The following is a 19,405-nucleotide window of genomic DNA, read 5'->3' as shown; positions in this document are numbered from 1 at the left end:
AGAGAGGACCAGAGAAGGGTGTCTCTACTGCTAACGAGAGTGTAATCGAATGTTCTAATATGGTTGCATGAATAAATATGAAAACTAACTTTTAAGAAGAAGAAGAAGAAGAAGAAGAAGAAGAAAATCCCCAGCAAAACAGATCTCCAAACTTTAAAAAAAAAAGAGAAAGAGAGAGAGAAAGAGAGGACCAGAGAAGGGTGTCTCTACTGCTAACGAGAGTGTAATCGAATGTTCTAATATGGTTGCATGAATAAATATGAAAACTAACTTTTATCTGAAATGAAAGAGTACAAGTCACCAGTCTTTCAAAGTCTGGAGGGGAGTCTAAAAACCAGACGTCTCGGAACAGGAGGAGGAAAGGAAGGAAGGTTGGTACTCATTGGAAAAGGACAGCGTTAAACAACATTGGCATTACGAGACAAAAGAGAACAAATTTAGGAGATGCCACCATTCAGGTTGCTTGGGTAACTGGAACTGGAACAGTAACGGGTACTGATAACACTGTCGTCTAACAATCATGTGTTAGAGAGCGAAGCCTCGGTTAGCGCATGGCATGGATCCTGCTCGTGGAGATGGCGGCTACTGGCTGTTGCACGAAAGGGCTCCATGCTTTAGAGCAGTAACCTATCCAAATTCCTCAAGTGAGGCAGAACTATTATCCCTGTGAGTGTTTCTTGGATTTACATGGAATTGTAACTTTTTAGAACAGTTCCAAGGTTTACTATGGTCAGTTTTCATTCTTTATCCCTACCCACAGATTTTTTTTTCTGATATCCCAAGAGGTACAGGCTTAGATACGATAAACTTGGCTCTTCTTCAGTTTTCCTGTTCTGTGGGCTATGGTTGCATACACTGTCAATCACATGGGGTTGTATGAAGCAGGATATGACTTCAGCTGGCCCCATCAGCTTTGGGGTAAGAAGTGTTTCAGTGCAGGAGAAATGCTCTTCCACAGTCATACAACCTGATTTATTGGGCCAAATAGTTGTTCTGGCTTGCCGTATGTCACCTGACATCAGGTGCATTACATGGAGCAAGAGACAGGACAGAACTGGCTCCTTACCGTCAGGAAGAGATGCAATTAAGGCAAACGAGATCTAGCCCTTCCCTGGTTGGTCATAAGCCTAATTAAAGTAGCAGAACAGTCCAATCAGGAATGTATTTGTATGCCATGATTTTTTTTTTCTTTTTTTTTAAAAAGCATGGGCATTCTCATTTTGGGTGGCATATTCATAATAGGTCTAAAGTATGCTACAGGTTTTGGAAGCTGGAGCTGTTCCTCCATTGCAGGTTATTCCATCTGCCATATAAAAAGAAACACAGAATTAGCAGTATAGTCATAAATGCCCTTCTCAGTCATCACAGGAGAATTTTAGCACTTCTAAGTTATCCAGTGATCAGTGTAGGTCATAACTATAGATAGTACCCATACCTAGAGCTGCCTGCTGTGCAAAGTAATTGTGCATGTAAGGCTGCTTTTTCAAGAAAGAATGTTTTAGAAACCTTCCTCATGTAAATACTGATTACTTAGTCAGGAGATAATTCTTCAGAAGTTTTCCAAATCATAGCTAAAGCACTTACTTTTGATATTTTAGGTTAATTACTATGATATGATTACTGAGATAAGTCATCTAGACAGCTCTAATAATTTCTAAACTGTGTCATTTGAGGAATGTCCACCCCGTGGCCTGGTGGGATTTTGGTCCTGTTTGGAACAAAAGGAGACTTGCCTCTATGGAGTGGAGGCACCAAGTTCTGACGGATGTTTGCTCAGCCACTTGGGAGAGGCCAGAAGAGCCCTCTGCTTCCACCTCTCTGAGAGCCAAACAAACCCTCAGGCTTTCAAACAAGCTTTCACCCAACAGCCACTGCAGCTGATGGATTTCAGTGCTACCTAGGCTGGGTCCACAGAAGAAGAAAAATGGATTCGAGTAAAATAAATTGCTACGAGGTCCTGATGCTACTGCTTGCTTCTAGGTAATACTTAATCTGGGCTAGAAATGGGATGAACCATAATTCCTCCAGTATTCTCCCTAGGAGTGTTTTAGCTTTTCCTTAACTCCTCCTGCTTCGTGACCTGTGGGACAGCACATCGGCCACCGCCCCTGTGTACAAAGGGATGTCTCCCTGCTCTTTTCCAGGGACATACGTATACTGTAAAGGACTTTCTGCTGTCCCCAGCAGCACGGACACTCGTGCCGAATGTAGTCTCACTAGTTTCTCAGGCACTAGTTCCTGGGCATTTGAGCAGGCGGCCTTTTTGACAGCCTGTCATGGTGTCAGGTTTGAAAACAAGGTGTCTTCAACCTTGCCAGTGGAGCAAGATTGAGAAAACTTGTTCTAGGCATCTGACTCTTTGCCATCTCAGCAAACCTTGCTGCAGATCTGGGAGAGTATCATGTAAATATGTTTTTGAGTTAGGAAAGAAAATCTAAGTGTTGTTTCTGACCTTTCATTGCAGCCATCTTCTCTTCCTCTTTTTTCTTCTCTTCCTCCAGAGCTTTCATTTTTGCGTCATACTCATCAGCACGGGTCTTCCATTCATTTCTGTTGTTCAGCAGCCCATCAAGCATAGGCTGAATTTCTTCATGGAAACGGGAAAATTCCTAACCAAAACACACCTGTCAGCACAATGCAGAGCAGAGGCAGTGCTTGTCCATCACACCCCGTGATGGATCCCGACACCTCGCCTCCCAGGCTGGCTCACGCAGGGAAGGCGTTAATGGCACGAAGAGGGACCATGCTGCAATGCCCCAGAGAGGAGCAGACGTTTTCTCCTCTACTGCACTGGGACTCACCCACCTGGGATTTGAAGCCCTGTTTGGAAGGATGGGGTGTGCAAGGGTGCATTTTGCTTACCTTATAGACAAACGTGCACACGAAGTCAATGAAACCCACTTGAAGCTTTGGAAGCTCAGCAGCTTTCCTCCGGTCCATCATGGGCTGTGGGAAAACACAAGTTCACCACAATTTATGAGAACACTTCACTGAAAAACACACCTCTCTCTTCTCCCCCAAACTGCCTTGTTGTGTCAGCCTGGCAGTTCTGCTGTGCTGTCCATAAAGGCTGTCCATCACAGCCCTCTTCCTCCACTGCAGAGGAGTGAAGCAGGCTCATTTCCTTTGCCATTTTAGCAGAATTTTTAGACAGCTCTTTCAGCGTCTATGGGTAGGGAGGAGGACAGAGAGTTTTTTTCCCTTGCACCTCTCAATCCGATACCTGAGAGAAGGTTCATGTTATAAAGTGCTGAAGAGGTTTTCAATTCTCTAAAATGTAACTGAACATAAAATTACATTCTTATAAGGCCTTGTTGCTTACTGCATCACTTGTGATGCCTCTGTGGGTAGAGAGGGTGTATGAAAGTCTACTTAAAGAAAACCCAAACCACTCGGGTGGAGCCTGCATCAAGGAATGACTCTTGGCTCTTTCAATGTCCAATTTAAGTATGTGTTATTATAGCAGAAAAAATATTTTAAGAAACACTGCTTTAACACACTTCCATTCATTTACCAGAAATAATTTCTGGACTCTACAAATTTTGTGTTTGTAGTTTTTCCCTTTATTGGAAACTCTGCTTTCCTCTACGGTGTATGTATTTAATTTTTTTTTTTCTGTAGGGGACCAGCACAAAGTCTCCAGGGGGACTCATTGCTGGCTCACAGCCACTGGGACTCATCTAACTATACAGAGAGCTGGACAAGAGGCTCTATCACAGAGGGTCTTCCCTAGCTGAGTACCCACTTTTACAATAGATTTTGGCAGGCATGGTGTTTTCAGGAAGGCTCACAGCACTCTGAGAGCAACATTGCTTGTAGTAAGTCTTTGCTGAGACTTTCTGTCTGAACTGAACTGTCTGGCTCTTGTGTGGTACTTACAATAGGCTGTTGTTGAAGGACGCTTATTTCTAAGTCTCCTTGTTCCCAGAACTCAGCTGCTACCAGGAGAGCTACCTACATTGTCAAGGAGGGGAAAAGAAAAATTAGCACTGACTTCGGCTTTATAACTTGATGCGTTTCAGGTCTTCACCATGAAGCAAATCTCACTTCTAGGGTCTTGTTGCTTCATGTTCAACTTCAGCCCCAGCTTTTCTCCTGGAAAGGGCAGCAGTGGCAATGGGATTGCACCCGTGTCGTGAAAGCTCAGCAACCTTATTGCACTGGAGCTCATTAGTCCACTGCTCATCTATTAAGAAACATTTTCCAACGTGTTGCCCTCAATCCTTTGCCTCTTGGTCACAGTTGTGGCTGCCTGATATGATTTTCTTACTGTCTTTTCTCCATGTTGTACAGGAAGGCGGGTTTTACTTCTTTTATCCTCCTTTAAATTTTAATGTTTCTTACTTAGCAACTGCTCAAGTACAGTTCAGGAAGGAACTCCTAAAGGAAATCAAACAACTGAACAAACAGCAGGTAATGCTGTAAAAAACCCCACCCATATGTTACATGCAAAAAACCTCACTGTAACACAAGAAGCTAAATAATTGGGTATATTTCTTTTCTTTTTTTGGCAAACACAAGTTTTCTATAGAATTCACTACTGCAATCTCCAAGATTGGTTCACCCATCAAAACCATAGTTATTCTAATGTTCTTTTGGTAGTTTTGGTAGGACAATTTGATTCAGCTTCTAGACAGCTTAGGAAATTGCATTACTTTGAAGTATAAGCTAGAGAAATCTAACAATGTATCAAGCACCTGACCTTACTCTGGACTTCCCAAGGCTTTGTGATTGCTGACAAATCACAGGCAGTCATCATCATGGCCCTAAAAAGAGGAAAGAAATTAGTCTCTTCTCTACAGCCTGCACGCTACCTCTTGCAGGCTCAGGATGCTCATACCCTGTATTGGGTTTGTGTAGCAAGGTCTTGGTGGTGGTGGGGGCTACAGGGGTGGCTTCTATGAGAATACTGTGTCAGGTATCCCCCGGTCCCTGCTGAAGCGATAGATAAAAAAAAGATGGGTTGCTGCAACAACCTTGGCTCTGACTGGGACATTCACCAAGAATTGCTCCCTTGATTAAAATGGATTTACACTAGGGAACTGCTTGCTTCTGGCACTAGGATGTTTGCTGCTTTAGTATTGCTGGGCTGAACTTCTTGACTTTGGACTAACATCTCTGGCCCCCTTGTGGAGGTGTAGCAGTGCAGCTTGCAGTGAGGTTGTGGGTGCACTTCACTGCCAGCGCAAAGCATCTGCAAAACGTCTGTCTGGTCACAACAGCAGCTTTGTGCAACTCGGATTGGTTGAGAAGGGATCCTGCATCTCGTATATGATCAGAAGGACGCTCCAAAACCAGTCACTTATCTGGATGAAGAATCACTTTAAGCTTTTTTTCCTGTTTTTTGCCTGCTTCTCTGGAAGATCAGATTTGAGTAGACAGTAACATACCACGTGCTGATCTTGCACTAAGTGCAGCGCAAGGCATGTTCTGGAGCTCTTGCCAGGTGACCACACCACCAACCTTTCCAGAGACAATTACTCACATGACAACTTCTTTCTTTGTGGTCTCCAGAGACAGGTATTCAGTCCAGGCAGTCGTGCTGTCGTACGTCTTAGACTCGTCAACAATCTTCTGAAACATTGTTCTCTTCCTTTGAGGGCGGGGGGAGGGAAAAAGAAAAAGCTCCAGAACAAGGAAACAAATGTGTTAAACACAAATGGCTGACCCTGGGGTTGATAACTCTTCCAGAAGACTTTCCAGGAGTTGCTGTCCTGGCGTTTTAAGTCCTTAGGGAAGGCCTAAACAAAACCAAGCACCACCACCTGCTTCTCTATTATAAATTACTTAAAAATAAGTGCAGTCGTGAGACATGAGCAGGAACTTGAAAGTATGAGCTACTGCAAGTTATGCCAGCTGAGAAATGCTTCCACCTTTGTTGGCAGCACAGGGATGCTGTTTCCCGGAATGTTAGGCAAACTGCAGAAACCTAGAGCTCGCTGGAATACGTGTAAAGCTACCTGGCTTTATATACTTAGTCTGACCTTTTTAACCTTATTTATATACCTAAATACACGTAGCAAATTCTGGGGAGAATGTGTGTTATACACAACATGCCCATGCTTTGAGTGGTGTGAAATCTGGAAAAATCTGCTGTTTCAATGCTAACAGAGAAGACTTGCATATGTGTTCTGTCAGTATCATTTTGCCTGGGTCTGATCTCAACCAAGGCTTCGCTTGCAGACCACGGATCAAGGAGGGCAAAGACCAGCTTGTTCTGACCTGTTAAGGAAGTGGTGGTATCTGCTCCCATACAGCCACCCTACCTCTGTAGTGAGGGGAATGGGTATTGCACACTCCCTCATATTCCTCTTTTGTGGACTTAATATTTTGCATAATCATCCCTCAGTGCAAAACACAGAAGCAGTCTCTGCTCTTGGCACTGTATTTTGAAAGCACATTTTGAAAACTCCTTGCTAATCAGGAAGTCATATGTTGTGGACTTCCAGCCTTAAGTCCCAGGAAGTAGGCACATGCTGCTCCAAGATGTTTGGCATTTTGGGCTTTTGGGTATGAAACAGACTATAGGTTGTGCTGCCTTCCCAGAGAAGTTAATGTAGCCCTGGCCAGGCCATTTGCCATTTATGAGTACTTTTAGTGCTGAAGTGCTAGGTAAAAAAAAATAAATAAAAAATCAGACATGTCTTTCCCTTAAGGGATCATATAGCACTGCCTCATGGGAAACAGAGGGCTAAAAAGTCACATATGCAAGCTTATGAGGGAAAGTTCAAAATTCTTTTCAGTGATCTGAGTTCTCCCCACCAGGCCTGATGTTGGTACTAAAGGCAGCCTCCCAGAGGCAGTGCCTGTGAAGAGGATCGAGGCGCGGCAGGGCTCTCGGAGCAAAGCATTGTGTTTTGCCTTTGTAAAGCACCCCCTGCTTTCTGACCCTCACACACGGTGTATGTGACTGACTTACTTGAAGTAGAGTGCCAGGTCTGTTGCTATAATGGCAATGTCCATCAGGTGAATCATGTGCTCGTGCTGTCTGCGGTTGAGGTTCTGACATATATTCAGTGACTGAAAAGCAAAGAAAAGGCAGCTGCAAAAATCTAAGCACTGTATTGTTGTGAGTCGCTGGCCATCTCCCTTTCTCAAATGTGCTCACTTTTTTTTTTTAATAGCTTCAGTTTTCTCCCCTACAGTGCAAGGGTTGTGACCCCCCTGTTCACCGTATGTTGGTGCCCAGTCTCCCCTTTCATTCACTGAACAGGGTCGGTGTCCTGAAGGTTGTACACAGCGCGTGCCCAAACCCTGTACCCTGGCCGCAGTGCACATTTACCTGAACTGAAAAGTTAGCTGGGGGAGTGTGTCAGCCTCGGCCCGGTCAGAGGGGCTACAGGAGAACAATCCTGTATTTAACATATTCCTATGAGCATAACAGTATGGCTTCTGAAGAAACCAAGTCATGCAGTTCAGAAGCCTATGTGTTTTGGTCCTTGGTGAGCACAGAGTACCTGGGGAGTGAGACAGCTGCGGTTCTTCAGGTATCCAAACCAGAGAAAGGTCTTGTGCTAAGCTGACAGCTCTGTTGTTGCTGAACAACTTCCCTGGAAGTAAACTATTCATGTCCTTACATTACAATTCATTACCAACCTCTTCAGAGAGCAAGAATTTTCCAAATTCCAAGTGATGTCTCTCTAAAATTGAGGATCCATGAAGTTTAGCTAAAGGATTTTGAGATCTGGTTGCATAAAAGAAAAATGAAAGATGTTAGTGCAGCACTTAAAAATAAGAAGTGCCCCATTTTATATTTAATTTTGTCACACACACAAATAACTAATTTTAAAAGGCTTAAGAGCAATACTTTTAATAGCTAATGGCTTCAGTCTAGTAAAAGACTTTTGTGACACTGCTTAAAACTATTTGGACACTGCATAAATCAGTCTTCCAAGTACAAATTTCACCCAAAAGGTTGTTTAGTAAGCTTGTTTAGTTCCTGAATAAATTTCCAAATTCCATGTTGATACCTAGTAATAGGAACAGAAAAACCAGCAGTCCTTGCACACTTTCCTGGCTAAAAAGCAAGACCCTCTCGTATCCAAAACACCAGTCAGCTTCACGTGGACTTTTTGAAGGCTCCAGCAAACCCTAAGAGAGTAGAGCCAGCAAGCACTGCAGAAGAGCTCTGATCTGACACTGCTTCAAATGAGCAACAGAGGCCTGACTGGTCAATGAAATCATGCAACTGCTTTCCTGTAGCTAGTGACTGCCTACTGAGAGCAGCGCCCTCATACTCATAAGTGCTTTGTTTCTGCAGGCGGTGAGGGCAGTACCATGTATGGTGCTTTCTCCATAGGTACCTTCCAGCAAAAAGTAGCCTTCTTACGTCCAGGATGCTCCTGGTGGCATCCCGAGTCTCCTATGATGCTCAGGCTACTACAGGCCTGCACCCCACTAGTTCCACCCTGTAATGGTAATGTAGAGTGTTTCTTTAACCAGAGGAGATTTACTAGGAAGTAAAGAAAGCCTCAGAGAGCACCTCAAAATTTCAGTTTCCCCACTGGCCAAGTGCTGTAGCAAGCTGAAAAGCAAGGTTATTTGCAAAAGAAATGTGTTACCCCTGTGTATGAAACAGAGCTGTGCTGCAGTTCAGTGTGATCACAACCTAATCCCACTCCACCTGGGGGCAACAGTAAACGATTTGATGTGGTAGGAAAGTGCTTACTTCATTTGGTAGAGGTTGTTGGTTCCCCTGTGGTCAATATCGTGGCACAGAGCAGCAGTTACCATTGCGAGTGCTTCGAGGTCTGTGTAGTAACGCTTCAGTTTGCCAGTCTGGAGGGTGAGAATTTGCACGTTGTCTGTTAATATCTCTTACAGGAAAAGGTACTGAGCTGTGACTGCTCTGTGCTGGGGGCCTCCTTATTGAAACAGACCAGGAGAACTGAAAATACTTGTGCAGCAAAATGCAATACACGGTACACTTCGCTTAAAATGGGGAAGCAGCTGGAAATGAGATATTTCAGACTCGGGTAGGCATGCGCCTCATGCATACATGTTCAATGCCCACCTGCGACCTTGGCTACCTGGTGCTACAGCAACCTCAGATCCTAGGGATGCCCAGGTCCTCCTAAGCACCCCTCCAGCCTCTGGACACAAAGCACTTTGTGAAAGGGCTCTGCATCTTTCTGGGTGATGGGGTCTCCAACATGAATCTCCCAAAGGATTGTCCGGGGATGGTAGGGCATAATTCTGCTGCCAGCTGTGTGGGCCACACTGCCTGCATTGGCTCCTGGCGCTGGTCCATCTCTGGTGTGGAGCAGCAGCCTGACACATGTTTTTTTTATTGGGGGCACCTGCTGACCTGAAAGCCTGTGAGAAATGGCACTTGCCGCATCCACACGAGCAATAGGCTCACACCTGTGCCTGTCCTGCCTGGAAATGGGAAGGGTGAGGTTGTCTCCATCCCAGGCAGCTAGCTTCAGTCTGGCTCTTACTGCCAGAAACTGTCGGAGGAAGGGAAGTCCTGCAGTCTGTCTCCCCTACCCTGCAGAAAGATTTAATCTGGAGGCTACTCAACACTATACCTGCATGTACCTATGAGAATTAAAGCCCTCCATTCCTTGGGCAGTACTGGCCACAGCTTTACCTGTAGTGCAAGGACTGTCACATAAGGCAAATGGAGACCTCAGTTAGCGGGACCTGTCCTAGGAGTGACAAACTCTTATCCTGCACCAGGATTCGAAGGAAGCCCTGCACGTCCCCAGGGCACAACAGAAGACCTCCTGTAAATGAAGCCGTGCCACAGAATTAACTGGGATGGTGCTACCGTACCATCAGGAGCGTGAACATGGTCTGCGCGACGTTGAAGCCATGACGCCAGTTGTGGTAAGTTATCTTCCGGTAGCCTTTGCTGACGGAGTACACAAACCTTACCAGAACCTGAAAATTGGGGAAGAGGATGTCATTTTTGTGTGGTGAAGCTGCTGCCTGTCACTCTTGCAATAAAGACCACGTACAGAAGTCGTGGATTCAGACTGGCTCTGCAGACGTGGCCTCAGAAAGGAATCAGAAGCTGTAATATCATCAGGCTTCCCTGATGGCGCCATTGTAGTAAAGCCTAGTGGAGAGCTAAAGGGGACACTAAAATATAGCTCTATGCTTTCTAATTAATCTTTTAAAAATTTTTTTTAGAGAAAAGTAAAATCGCAGAGATACCTGTGGGGGAAAAAAGAAACAGCAATGTCTAAAGGAAAAGAGATTTCATCCTACTGTTTGTGAATTTATTGAATTTCTGTGTTTCTCTACGTTGTCACTCATGAGATTTGTCCCTCTCATGCCTTGTGACTTACTAGTACTGCTACCTCTCCTCAAGAGATATGGCTCCATAGATGTAGAGATGGGTGGTGTTTACATTACCTAAACAATTACAGTATAGGGCATTAAATAACGAACATTATTTCCCTCTGCTTTCTACTACTCCAGGTGTACTACCTCTTGTAGCTATGTTTTCTCATTAGAGAGCAAATTAATCATGGATGAGTATTCATTTTTTAAAATCTCAGCTGCTCAGAGTCGCAGCACTGGATGACTGCTTTTCACACCTGTATCAGGGGTTAGTTGTTCCCAAGTAGATATTTTGAATACTTTTTGACACTGACATGCTATGAGTAAGAACCACAGAAGTGATTCCCATTCAGAGCCCTTCACTTCCCTCCTACTTCCCAGCCTGCCTTTCCAGGGTGAAAACTCTTCCTTGCAGTTACCTCCACATCCCACTAGATGGGGAAAAACCGCACATGATGTGCTGAGAAATCCCTCGGGGAGCAGCAGAGCTGCTGAAACGTCAGTTTCACAAGACCTGCAGGGCTTGAACTGTGGCAAAAGCCGTGACCTCACACACCAGGGGCTATGGGGTCCTTGTTCCCACAGGGTCACACCACTCCTGTCGCCAGCAGCCAGGGAGTTGGTACCAAATGCACTGAGTGAAGGCAGGGGGAGGAAAAGCAGAGGGACCGGCCAGCATGGGTTTCAGCGTATGTTGGTTGAAAACTATAGGGTACATACTACACCAAACGAAATATGCACACAGACATGCACTGCCCCATGTTACACCTGGAAACTGTGTGTTTACACTGCGGCTGTGACTGGCATTAGACACAGCAAGTGCAAGCAATTTTTTGCATGGTGCAGCACCTATCTATAAAGACCTGATAGCCAACCCACACCTGTAGCAGCCAGTGCAGAGCAGAGGAGGCCAGCTTCATGCTCCAAACCCTCGTGCGGTGACCAGGGGCTTCGCCAGAGGGTTCCCTGCACTTGGCAGGACAAGGGGGCTCAGGATGCACACCCCTCGCCCCGCAAGTCCCTGTGAACCCAGACCTCTGGCCACCCCGTGTGCTGTGCAGGGCGGTCACAGGGACCTCAGCCAGGTGACGAGTCTGCTGGCCATCCAAGAGGGAAGCCCCTGGATGTTGCCAGCTCATACCTCTTGTGGGATCTGGAACTTTTTCACCACGCCGAGCTCGTAGTACATCTGAATGCCACACTTCACCAGCTCTAGCTCGGTGCAGTCAAAATCAGAGAACCTGAACTCATAGATTTCGAACTTGGTAGGTCCCGGCAGTTCTTCTTTCTGTAAGAAAGGTGGGACAGTTTGCTGCTGTACTACTTAAAGCCATCCTTAGAAACACCCAGAATGGGTTTTGCTTAATAAAATCTTCTCAGTCTGATATTGCTGCGAGCTTTTCCTTTTAGAATTTTACACAGAAATAGACTGAAATGCAGCTATTCATAATAACCCTGTTAGCGGGGGACAAGAGTGGGCATTTTTGGTCAAGTGCAAGAGATACTGATTATTTTCTCTTAAGCAGTTTTCTCTGGAGACTACGAACTTGACATGTCTAACAGGGGAAGACTTAGAGCTCTTCATATTTACTCCAAAGAACAAAATGCGTGACAAGTCAAGGTGGCTGATGTGTTTCCAGATGGACTTTGAACTCTTTGAGATAAAGTGGCAGAGAGTAGGTGCTCCCTGAGAGCTGGGGAAGGCAATACTGCCACCTGATAATAATAATCTCAAACTCACACAACAGAGGAGGGCAGGGTATGCTCTACCTTCACCCTTCACCAGGTGCCCTGTTGATGTGTACCAGTGTGCCAACACTGGGAACTCTTGCCCGCATCAACCCAGGCAGTATTTGTTTGCCACAGCTGTCCGTTCCAGCAGAACATTGCCCTTACCAGGATGCTTGCCAGCTCCTCTTCCTCACACTCACTTGGCTCCTTCCCCAGCTTTTCTCGTGTTGGCTGCAAAGAGCATGGATGTGTTAAATTGACGTCTGAATCCTGCTGGACTTCGCACCATGCAGCTTTGGGGCAGTCTAGGGCAGCTCTCAAGCACATATGGTGTTTTCTTCCTGGACCTACGTCTACTTCTGGTCTTTTAACCCATTCTTCCTGGTAAAAGTGTTCTCACTCTCCTTGATTTTTGTTCATGTTTCCGCCATTTGCAGATGTCCCCCCAGAGCCAGTGTCCCAGCTGGGTGCTCTAACTCCACATTCTCTGCACTAAGGAGGTTCTGGGGAATAAATCCACCCCTACAGCCCTGCCCTGAGTAGCACCTGCATGAGCCCACCTCCAGGGCTGGCTTTGCTCAGAAAATTAGAAAGGACACAGCGTGGCAGTGTGTTGAGGTGGAGGGCAGATCACAGAGCCAAAACAAAGAATTGTTCTGCTGCTGTGCAGTAACTGGGGCCCCAGGTGCTGCCTCCGCACTGCGGTGGCTGGAAGCATTTCTGTGGGATGGGAGACCTGCGTCTGTGCCGCGAGTCACAGGCCAGGCCAGTACACCTGGGGGTGTGCTGCATGTTGTAAGGCATTACCAGAATTTCCTGGATTTCATCCTTGTCACATTTCACATGGTAGAGCACCATATCCTGAGCAATGTCCTTCCGGTTCTCCAGCTTGTTCATCTTATCATACGTGTCTGTGTTGAGTACAGACCAACCCAGGAACTGTGTCAAGGACTTGGTCAGGGGAAAAGAAGGGAATGGTGAAATAATCAAAACATCTGTTCCTCAAAGACACAGAAATATAACACTGCGTGATATATTTTTCAAGAAACACAAGCTCCGCTTTGGCCACAAGTCTAGCAATGAGCAATGAGCTAGACTTGTGTGTTTGCTCCCAGCTGCTGTGTGCCCCTCAGGACAGCAGCTTCCCCAGCTGTGGAATCTGCCTAGGCTTCCAGAGCATCCATGCTGTGGAGGTTCGAGGACCCTTTGTCTGGTTCAGCATATGTAAAGCTATTTCTGCGTTGGTGGAAAGTCTGATGTCACAACGGTGACAGCAGGTCGGGAACCCTCGTATCAGGGGAGAGCCAAGGTGGTCTCATCACCTTTCATGAATGTTTACTCACACCTTGTGTTTGCTCTCAACTTGTTTGCTGTCCAGTGGCCAATTCAAACTGATTTTTTTTTCACAGTCTTTTTGTTTGATAAGAAAAGTCTGTTTCAGGAAACATTCTGATTGATTGATAACAGATGCCAAGAGCTGAATGCCTATTTTGGATTGACTAGGATAGGAGCATTTCCAAGCAGCAAGGTCTTTAATTACAGCTGCTGTTGGTATGCGAACACAGGACAGAATGGTCGTGTTAGTACATTGTGGCTGCTCATGGCTAGGTGTCCGATCCAAGAATACTGAAACAAAATGATGTGAACACAGCTGGGTTTCCAAGACCAAAAACCCCCAGTATTTCATATATTTGCTTTCAAAACTTTCAAGCTGATGCATAACACATCTATAAGCAACAAAGAATCTTAGCTTCAAAACACTGGGGGATGCTTTGCAGGTGTACAGAGAGCAATAGTGACCTCTCTCAACCATATGAACTACTTCCAGCCATGGCAAGGAACCATACCTCCATGAGAGTCTCGTCCTGCTCGTCAAATGGTTTCCCATCTTTTCTGTTGTAAAATGTGACAACGCCAACAATTTCTTCCTTTTTGTTGACTATTGGCATGGAGAGAACATTTTTGATAGTCCATCCTGATTCATCTAGAGGACCTTCCTTGAAGCAATAGCAAGCAGAAAGACACCATGTACTTAATGTGTTTTCTAAATATATCAGCACTCCCATTTTACATCAAGACTATAGGCTAAAGAAATATTCATATGCCTAATATTGACTCTAAATTACATTTCTGCAAACAAAGTAGAATCTTTGATGGGACTGGAAGTTTTCACGGTACCTGAAAGTTAAACATCTCATCTGCAGCAGCATTCATAATGTTGCAAATCTAGGGGATCACACAAAAGAAAATGTTTTACAAGATGGGCAATACATACCAAAACAAAAAACTGAATTGATGGGAAAGCAGCATTAGTATAACTTCATCTCAGACAGCCTTGATGAAGCCTAAGTTAAGTACTTACAAATCCACTTTCAGCCACATAAGTTGGCAGTCCAGTAACTAGCGCCCAGTGATCCGGGGTAGGATTTCTAGATGAAAGAATATGCATCAGGGAAATTAAGGATATATGATAATTGAAGAATGATCACAGAGCTGAAATGTGTCCAGCTGATTGCACAATCCACGCTTATATATTTCACTCTCAGTTACTAAACAGTCCTGTTACTTTCAAAGGACCCATGTGGGAGTAAATACTTTTCCTTCAAGGCTTCAATACTGAATAACTCATAAAATGTCATAGTCTTCAGAGACTTTAAAAAAGTCATGCCTGGGAGTGGGGGCCATGTTTCAGACCTTCAGCACAGAGTAAGATAAAAGTTCGTGTCTAAGAACCTCTGCCAGCCTGAACTTTTGAACACTGCTGTACCTAAGCAATGGGGCCTTTCTTGCAGCACTTACAGCGAGGCAAAGCAGTGTGACCAGAACTGGGTGAAACTTCTGTTACGTCAGATTTGTCCAAGGTGCCCAAGGCTCCTCTGAAGAATTTGGTGCCAAGAAGGTGGTTTTCAGAAAGCGGGAGTCTCAGTGTGGTGTCAAGAAAGGAGAAAGGTAGCCTTGAGATGGGGTCAGTGAGCATAGCAGAGAGGAAAGAAGCAAGGGGAGCACCTGTGAGAGGTTGGGAGGGGTGAGGGGCAGGGCTGGGACCACTGCGACCTGGATGGGCTCGCCTGCTGACACAGGGAAGGCACGGAGGAGGAGCAATGCCTCAGCCTGGCAAGGAGAGCGGCAAAACTGAAGGCAGGCAGAGCAGTTCGCTTCTGCATCTAAAAAGGATCATTGGTTGCAGTGATTTTTTGAGGCTGTTTTGCAAGCCAGGGTCCCAATGCCCTGGAGGAAATCTTTGTCCTGCAGAAATGTGAGTCGAAGCACCAACTTACATTCTGGCTCTCTTACTCAGACTTCTATCGGTCCTTTGCATGTCTCCTCATTAATGACTTTAAATCATGGGGAACCTTGGTTTTAGCTATACTCTGTGTCAGTACCTAGCATACAGAAACTGGACACTTACGGGATGACTTTAATGTCTTCTTTTCCGTGTAAAATATAATCAATGACCTTGTAAAAGACTATTTCCTACAAATAAAAAGGAGAGCGGTGTTAAAATTAGCAGTGAGGCCATGCAGACAGACAGAAGAGAGTTTAAGAAACCTGGTTCTCACGTACCCTGCCATCTGGGGTGCGAGGTCCTGAGTAGGGGGGAACTTCTCCCAGCAGGACTGGCCACAGGTCAAAAAATTCCTGGTTTTAAAATGAAAGAAGTATTTTTACAGTAGAAAAGCTCATTCTGCTTTGACCCTCAAAGTAACCATGCCAGTTTTGGTACTGTGTAAGCCAGGCATGAAACAAGGCATGAAATGGCTAGTTCAGTACTAGGGATCAGCACAGTATACCTAAAGCGGGAAGTGTCAGGCGCATTATATGGCTGTATATAGTTGTATACTGCTTATACCAGGATGCTGTTTCATTCAGTGAACAGTACAGGCTGTACTCACAGAGCAAACAGCTATGTCAATATTTTATGTGTTCTTCATTTTCCAGAGTGAGACCATAGGGCTGATCTACTACTTGCTAGTGTCCTAAAGTGAAAGAACTTTTTTTGTTTGTTTTTCTTAGGCTACATTGTAATGCTGATCAAAGTGCTTTAGTACACTAACGATCTTTTAATACACCTCTTCACGAGACTGTGTGTTATAAAGGCTCTGGCAACGTGGTGTAGATCAAAGTCCACAGTAGCCTCAGTCAGCCTGACCATAGAATAAAGCAAGGCTCCTATGACAAGGAAAAAAGTTAGCCAAAAGTGCAAATAATGAGACCAATCAGAGCTGCAGAAGTAACTTAGCTTCTGTCAGCTTATTTTCATGAAGCCAAATTTCACCTAGAAACCTTGATAATGTGCACGTCCTTGAGGAAGGTGGCTGCTTTGTTGCTGGGGGTTTCCACAGGTATCTTACTGTACTTCTGATATCCACAGACTTTGTGAGGCTGTGCTTATGTTGCAGGCTTTGACCAGGATTGCCATGGTCAGGCGTATTTGCCCTTCCTTTGTCTTCCCAGCCTCTGGCTCCTTCGACAGTCCTCCCATTCCAGTCATAAGCTCATCCCTTTCCCTCTCTTTTCTTTATCCCAGGGTCTTTACTTGCACAGTAGAATAAAAAAAAATGCCAGCCAAAGCAGGAATAATGACTCAAAGCTAGCTTGCACTTTGGCTGCCCCGGTAAAACTTATCTCTGCACATCACCCCTCAGTGGAAATAAGTGCAATGAAGAAAGGTGTACAACACATGTATGAGCACTTACCTTCTGCTTCGTCATGTCCAGGAGACCCACTGAGTACCGGTCGCAGTTCAGGTATGCTCTCACCGTGTAAAAAGCTTTGTGGAACTGCCTCTCAATGTCTGTCAGTTCCTCAAAAACCTTATTAGCCGACCACAACAGCACCTGTGGGATTAAATCCAAATGTAAGCATAGTCTCCCCTTGGAGGGAAGCTGGGCTTCCCAAATGTGTTTGGAATAACAAGGAAACAATTGGGGGGTTATACTACAGTTCCTGAAAAGTGCAATAGCAACCTATACTGCAAAATGTAAAAGCATTGCTTATTCACACTGGGAATTACTAGGGAATTTTTAGATGCACTCTGAGGAAGAGTCAGGTCATCATGGAGTGCTATGTAGAAGTACAGTCTTACAAATATAGCTCAAAAAAGTAGTAATGCCAGGTAAGGAGATGGCCCCACAAACATTTTATACCCATAAGTAAAATCTTGCATCCAAAACCAGATAACACCAAAAGTGTAGCAAATTCTGGAGGCTGGAGTTGGAAATATCTGAAGTAACACTTTCCTCAAAGCCTTTGTGCAGCTGCTTTGTGTGTGCAGCAGCCTGTGATCCTTTTCCCCATCCTGTGCCCCGCAGATGCACCCATAAGAAAGCTGTTGCCATTCGGCTCTTTCATTTGTAAAAATTGAGGTTATGTGGCAAATTAGGCAACTATTTCTGGTGGCACCAGGAGAGCCTTTGCGGGCCTAACAATTTCCTCTGAAATGGTAAGGAAGCTAGCTATGAAATTGCTTAGCTTAGCTAGTGCGTGTGTGCCTGTACCTAAGTGTGTGTGCTTTGCTTTCCGAGCCCGGGAGACATCAGGAGCAGTGCTTCAAAAGCACTGAATGCTGCTACCTGAAGCTGACGGGACCTGTGCTTTGAACAAGAAGTACTGTTACAGGGCCACAGCTGGGAAAAGTGTGTCTCTCCTCCTCACTGGGCTCTAGTAGATATTTTTGACAATTCTGAGCTGCATCCATCTCTGTATCTAATCTGTAAATTGGGACAACTGCCACTCCTATGAAGGCTGAGGTGTTCAGATTGGTCACTGGTCTCTAAGCATGCCTCAGATAGGATAGTGGTGTTGTCATACAAACTGTTAGAGAAAAATGAGCAATAGTTTTATTTCTGGCATTTTACATCATGCAGTAGTAACCCTGGAAGTCACAAGCCCAGCGAAGAAAGCTGAAAGAAACACCTGAAGAATGACCAGTTTATGGAATAATGTAAAGAACTTGGGCAAAATGTGTTATGTGGTCTTCTAATAAGACTCTTACAGAGTATCTGAGCACAAGCAGAAAGAACTGTCTTGCACAAGCCATTTTACTTACAGTATCCCCCAGTCTTTGCAGCTGGGATCTGCAATATTAAAATCCTAGACCACCTTTAAGGATGTCATTTTCTCACTCTGTGCTTTGATACTTTTAAGTCTGACACAATGAACCATATTAACTCTGGCACAGACCATTAGATCTAGATGGCCAAAGGTCAGCCAAGTGAACTATTGGGGGAACTAACAGTGTGCCTTGCATCTCGTTTTCGCTTTCCTCCCTTTCTGTGGGACCTTCTCACTCAGCAGTGACATATGAACTCAGGACTGCTGGGTTCAGCCCCAGACCAGAGCACCCTGTGGGAGGCATTAGGCCTTCCACCTCTTGGGTTTCCACTTTATATTCTAGCCCCTTCCTTACCTCTCCCAATCCTACTGTCAAGCCCTTAGCAGGAATAAACCTTCGCTAGTTCTACTTTAGTTGAGTTACTCAGCATTGCTAGAAGGCTCTATCAGCTGACCATCATTCATGTTTTTGATTACTGAAAAAATTAGATGAAACACATGAGATGATAATGAATTAGTAAGTATAAGTGCTATCCCAAAGCTTCCAAAATAAACTTTTATTCTACATCGATTTTGCTGAAACAGGCATTTATCCCCCACAGCAAACCCAGCTGGAGACAATCACAGAATTGCAAGGGTGGGAAGGGACCTCGGGAGATCACCTAGTCCAACCCCCCTGCTAAAGCAGGCTCTCCTAGAGCATTCTACACAGGACTTCATCCAGGCGGGCCTTGAATATCTCCAGAGAAGGAGACTCCACAACCTTCCTGGGCAGCCTGTTCCAGTGCTCTGTCACCCTCGAAGTAAAGAAGTTTTTCCTCATATTCAACTGAAACCTCTTATGTTTCAGTTTGCACCCATTGCCCCTAGTCCTGTCGCTGGACACCACTGCAAACAGACTGCTTCCATCCTCATGACTTCCGCCCTTAAGATATTTGTATGTGTTGACAAGAGCATGGCTGCCATGAAGCATAGACACGATGGCATGTATTCTTCAATGACAGCCAGTTGCCTGCTGCAGAAAGTGGTTGCATGGATTCACGTCCATCCCAATAAATTCAAGAGTCCTTTCATAACGCAAGTCATGGAAAAGAATGGTGGCTGAATTGTTTCAATTCAGAATACCCTAAAATCCTCATCTATGTTCATTTCTACTAGGGGAGGCCAATACAACAGGCGTATGAGAACTATTTTACTGGCACTAAGAAGAAATTCAATAGCACTTTTTAATAAGCAGATTTGGGAAATCTCTTGGTGCTGCTGGCTGAAGTGATTAAATGCCCCAAGAGTGCTTCATAGCCTGAGTTCAACAAAACATCTGGAGCTCAGT

General features: G+C 45.0%; 1 protein-coding gene across 1 annotated transcript in view; it reads right to left on the bottom strand.

Moving 5' to 3' along the window:
- Positions 1-1,244: 1,244 nt before the first annotated feature.
- The window catches only part of PDE6B (phosphodiesterase 6B), a 21,657-nt gene continuing 3,496 nt past the window's right edge, over positions 1,245-19,405 (bottom strand). Inside the window, exons 4-22 of the mRNA XM_009636824.2 lie at positions 16,719-16,859; positions 15,586-15,660; positions 15,431-15,495; positions 14,384-14,450; positions 14,200-14,247; positions 13,869-14,018; positions 12,829-12,972; positions 12,187-12,252; positions 11,432-11,578; positions 9,778-9,885; positions 8,669-8,778; positions 7,597-7,684; positions 6,920-7,020; positions 5,486-5,593; positions 4,703-4,766; positions 3,880-3,954; positions 2,863-2,946; positions 2,453-2,609; positions 1,245-1,303 (exon numbers count right to left, since the gene is read on the bottom strand). Of these exons, the coding sequence (XP_009635119.1) occupies positions 1,245-1,303; positions 2,453-2,609; positions 2,863-2,946; positions 3,880-3,954; positions 4,703-4,766; positions 5,486-5,593; positions 6,920-7,020; positions 7,597-7,684; positions 8,669-8,778; positions 9,778-9,885; positions 11,432-11,578; positions 12,187-12,252; positions 12,829-12,972; positions 13,869-14,018; positions 14,200-14,247; positions 14,384-14,450; positions 15,431-15,495; positions 15,586-15,660; positions 16,719-16,859 (1,857 nt within the window). The remainder of the gene's footprint in view (positions 1,304-2,452; positions 2,610-2,862; positions 2,947-3,879; positions 3,955-4,702; positions 4,767-5,485; positions 5,594-6,919; positions 7,021-7,596; positions 7,685-8,668; positions 8,779-9,777; positions 9,886-11,431; positions 11,579-12,186; positions 12,253-12,828; positions 12,973-13,868; positions 14,019-14,199; positions 14,248-14,383; positions 14,451-15,430; positions 15,496-15,585; positions 15,661-16,718; positions 16,860-19,405) is intronic.

Source organism: Egretta garzetta, unplaced genomic scaffold (genome assembly GCF_000687185.1).
Source record: "Egretta garzetta isolate BGI_Z169 unplaced genomic scaffold, ASM68718v1 scaffold604, whole genome shotgun sequence".
NCBI lineage: Eukaryota > Metazoa > Chordata > Aves > Pelecaniformes > Ardeidae > Egretta > Egretta garzetta.
The sequence above is the reverse complement of the archived record's forward strand: the minus strand, read 5'-3'. Positions and strand labels throughout refer to the sequence as shown.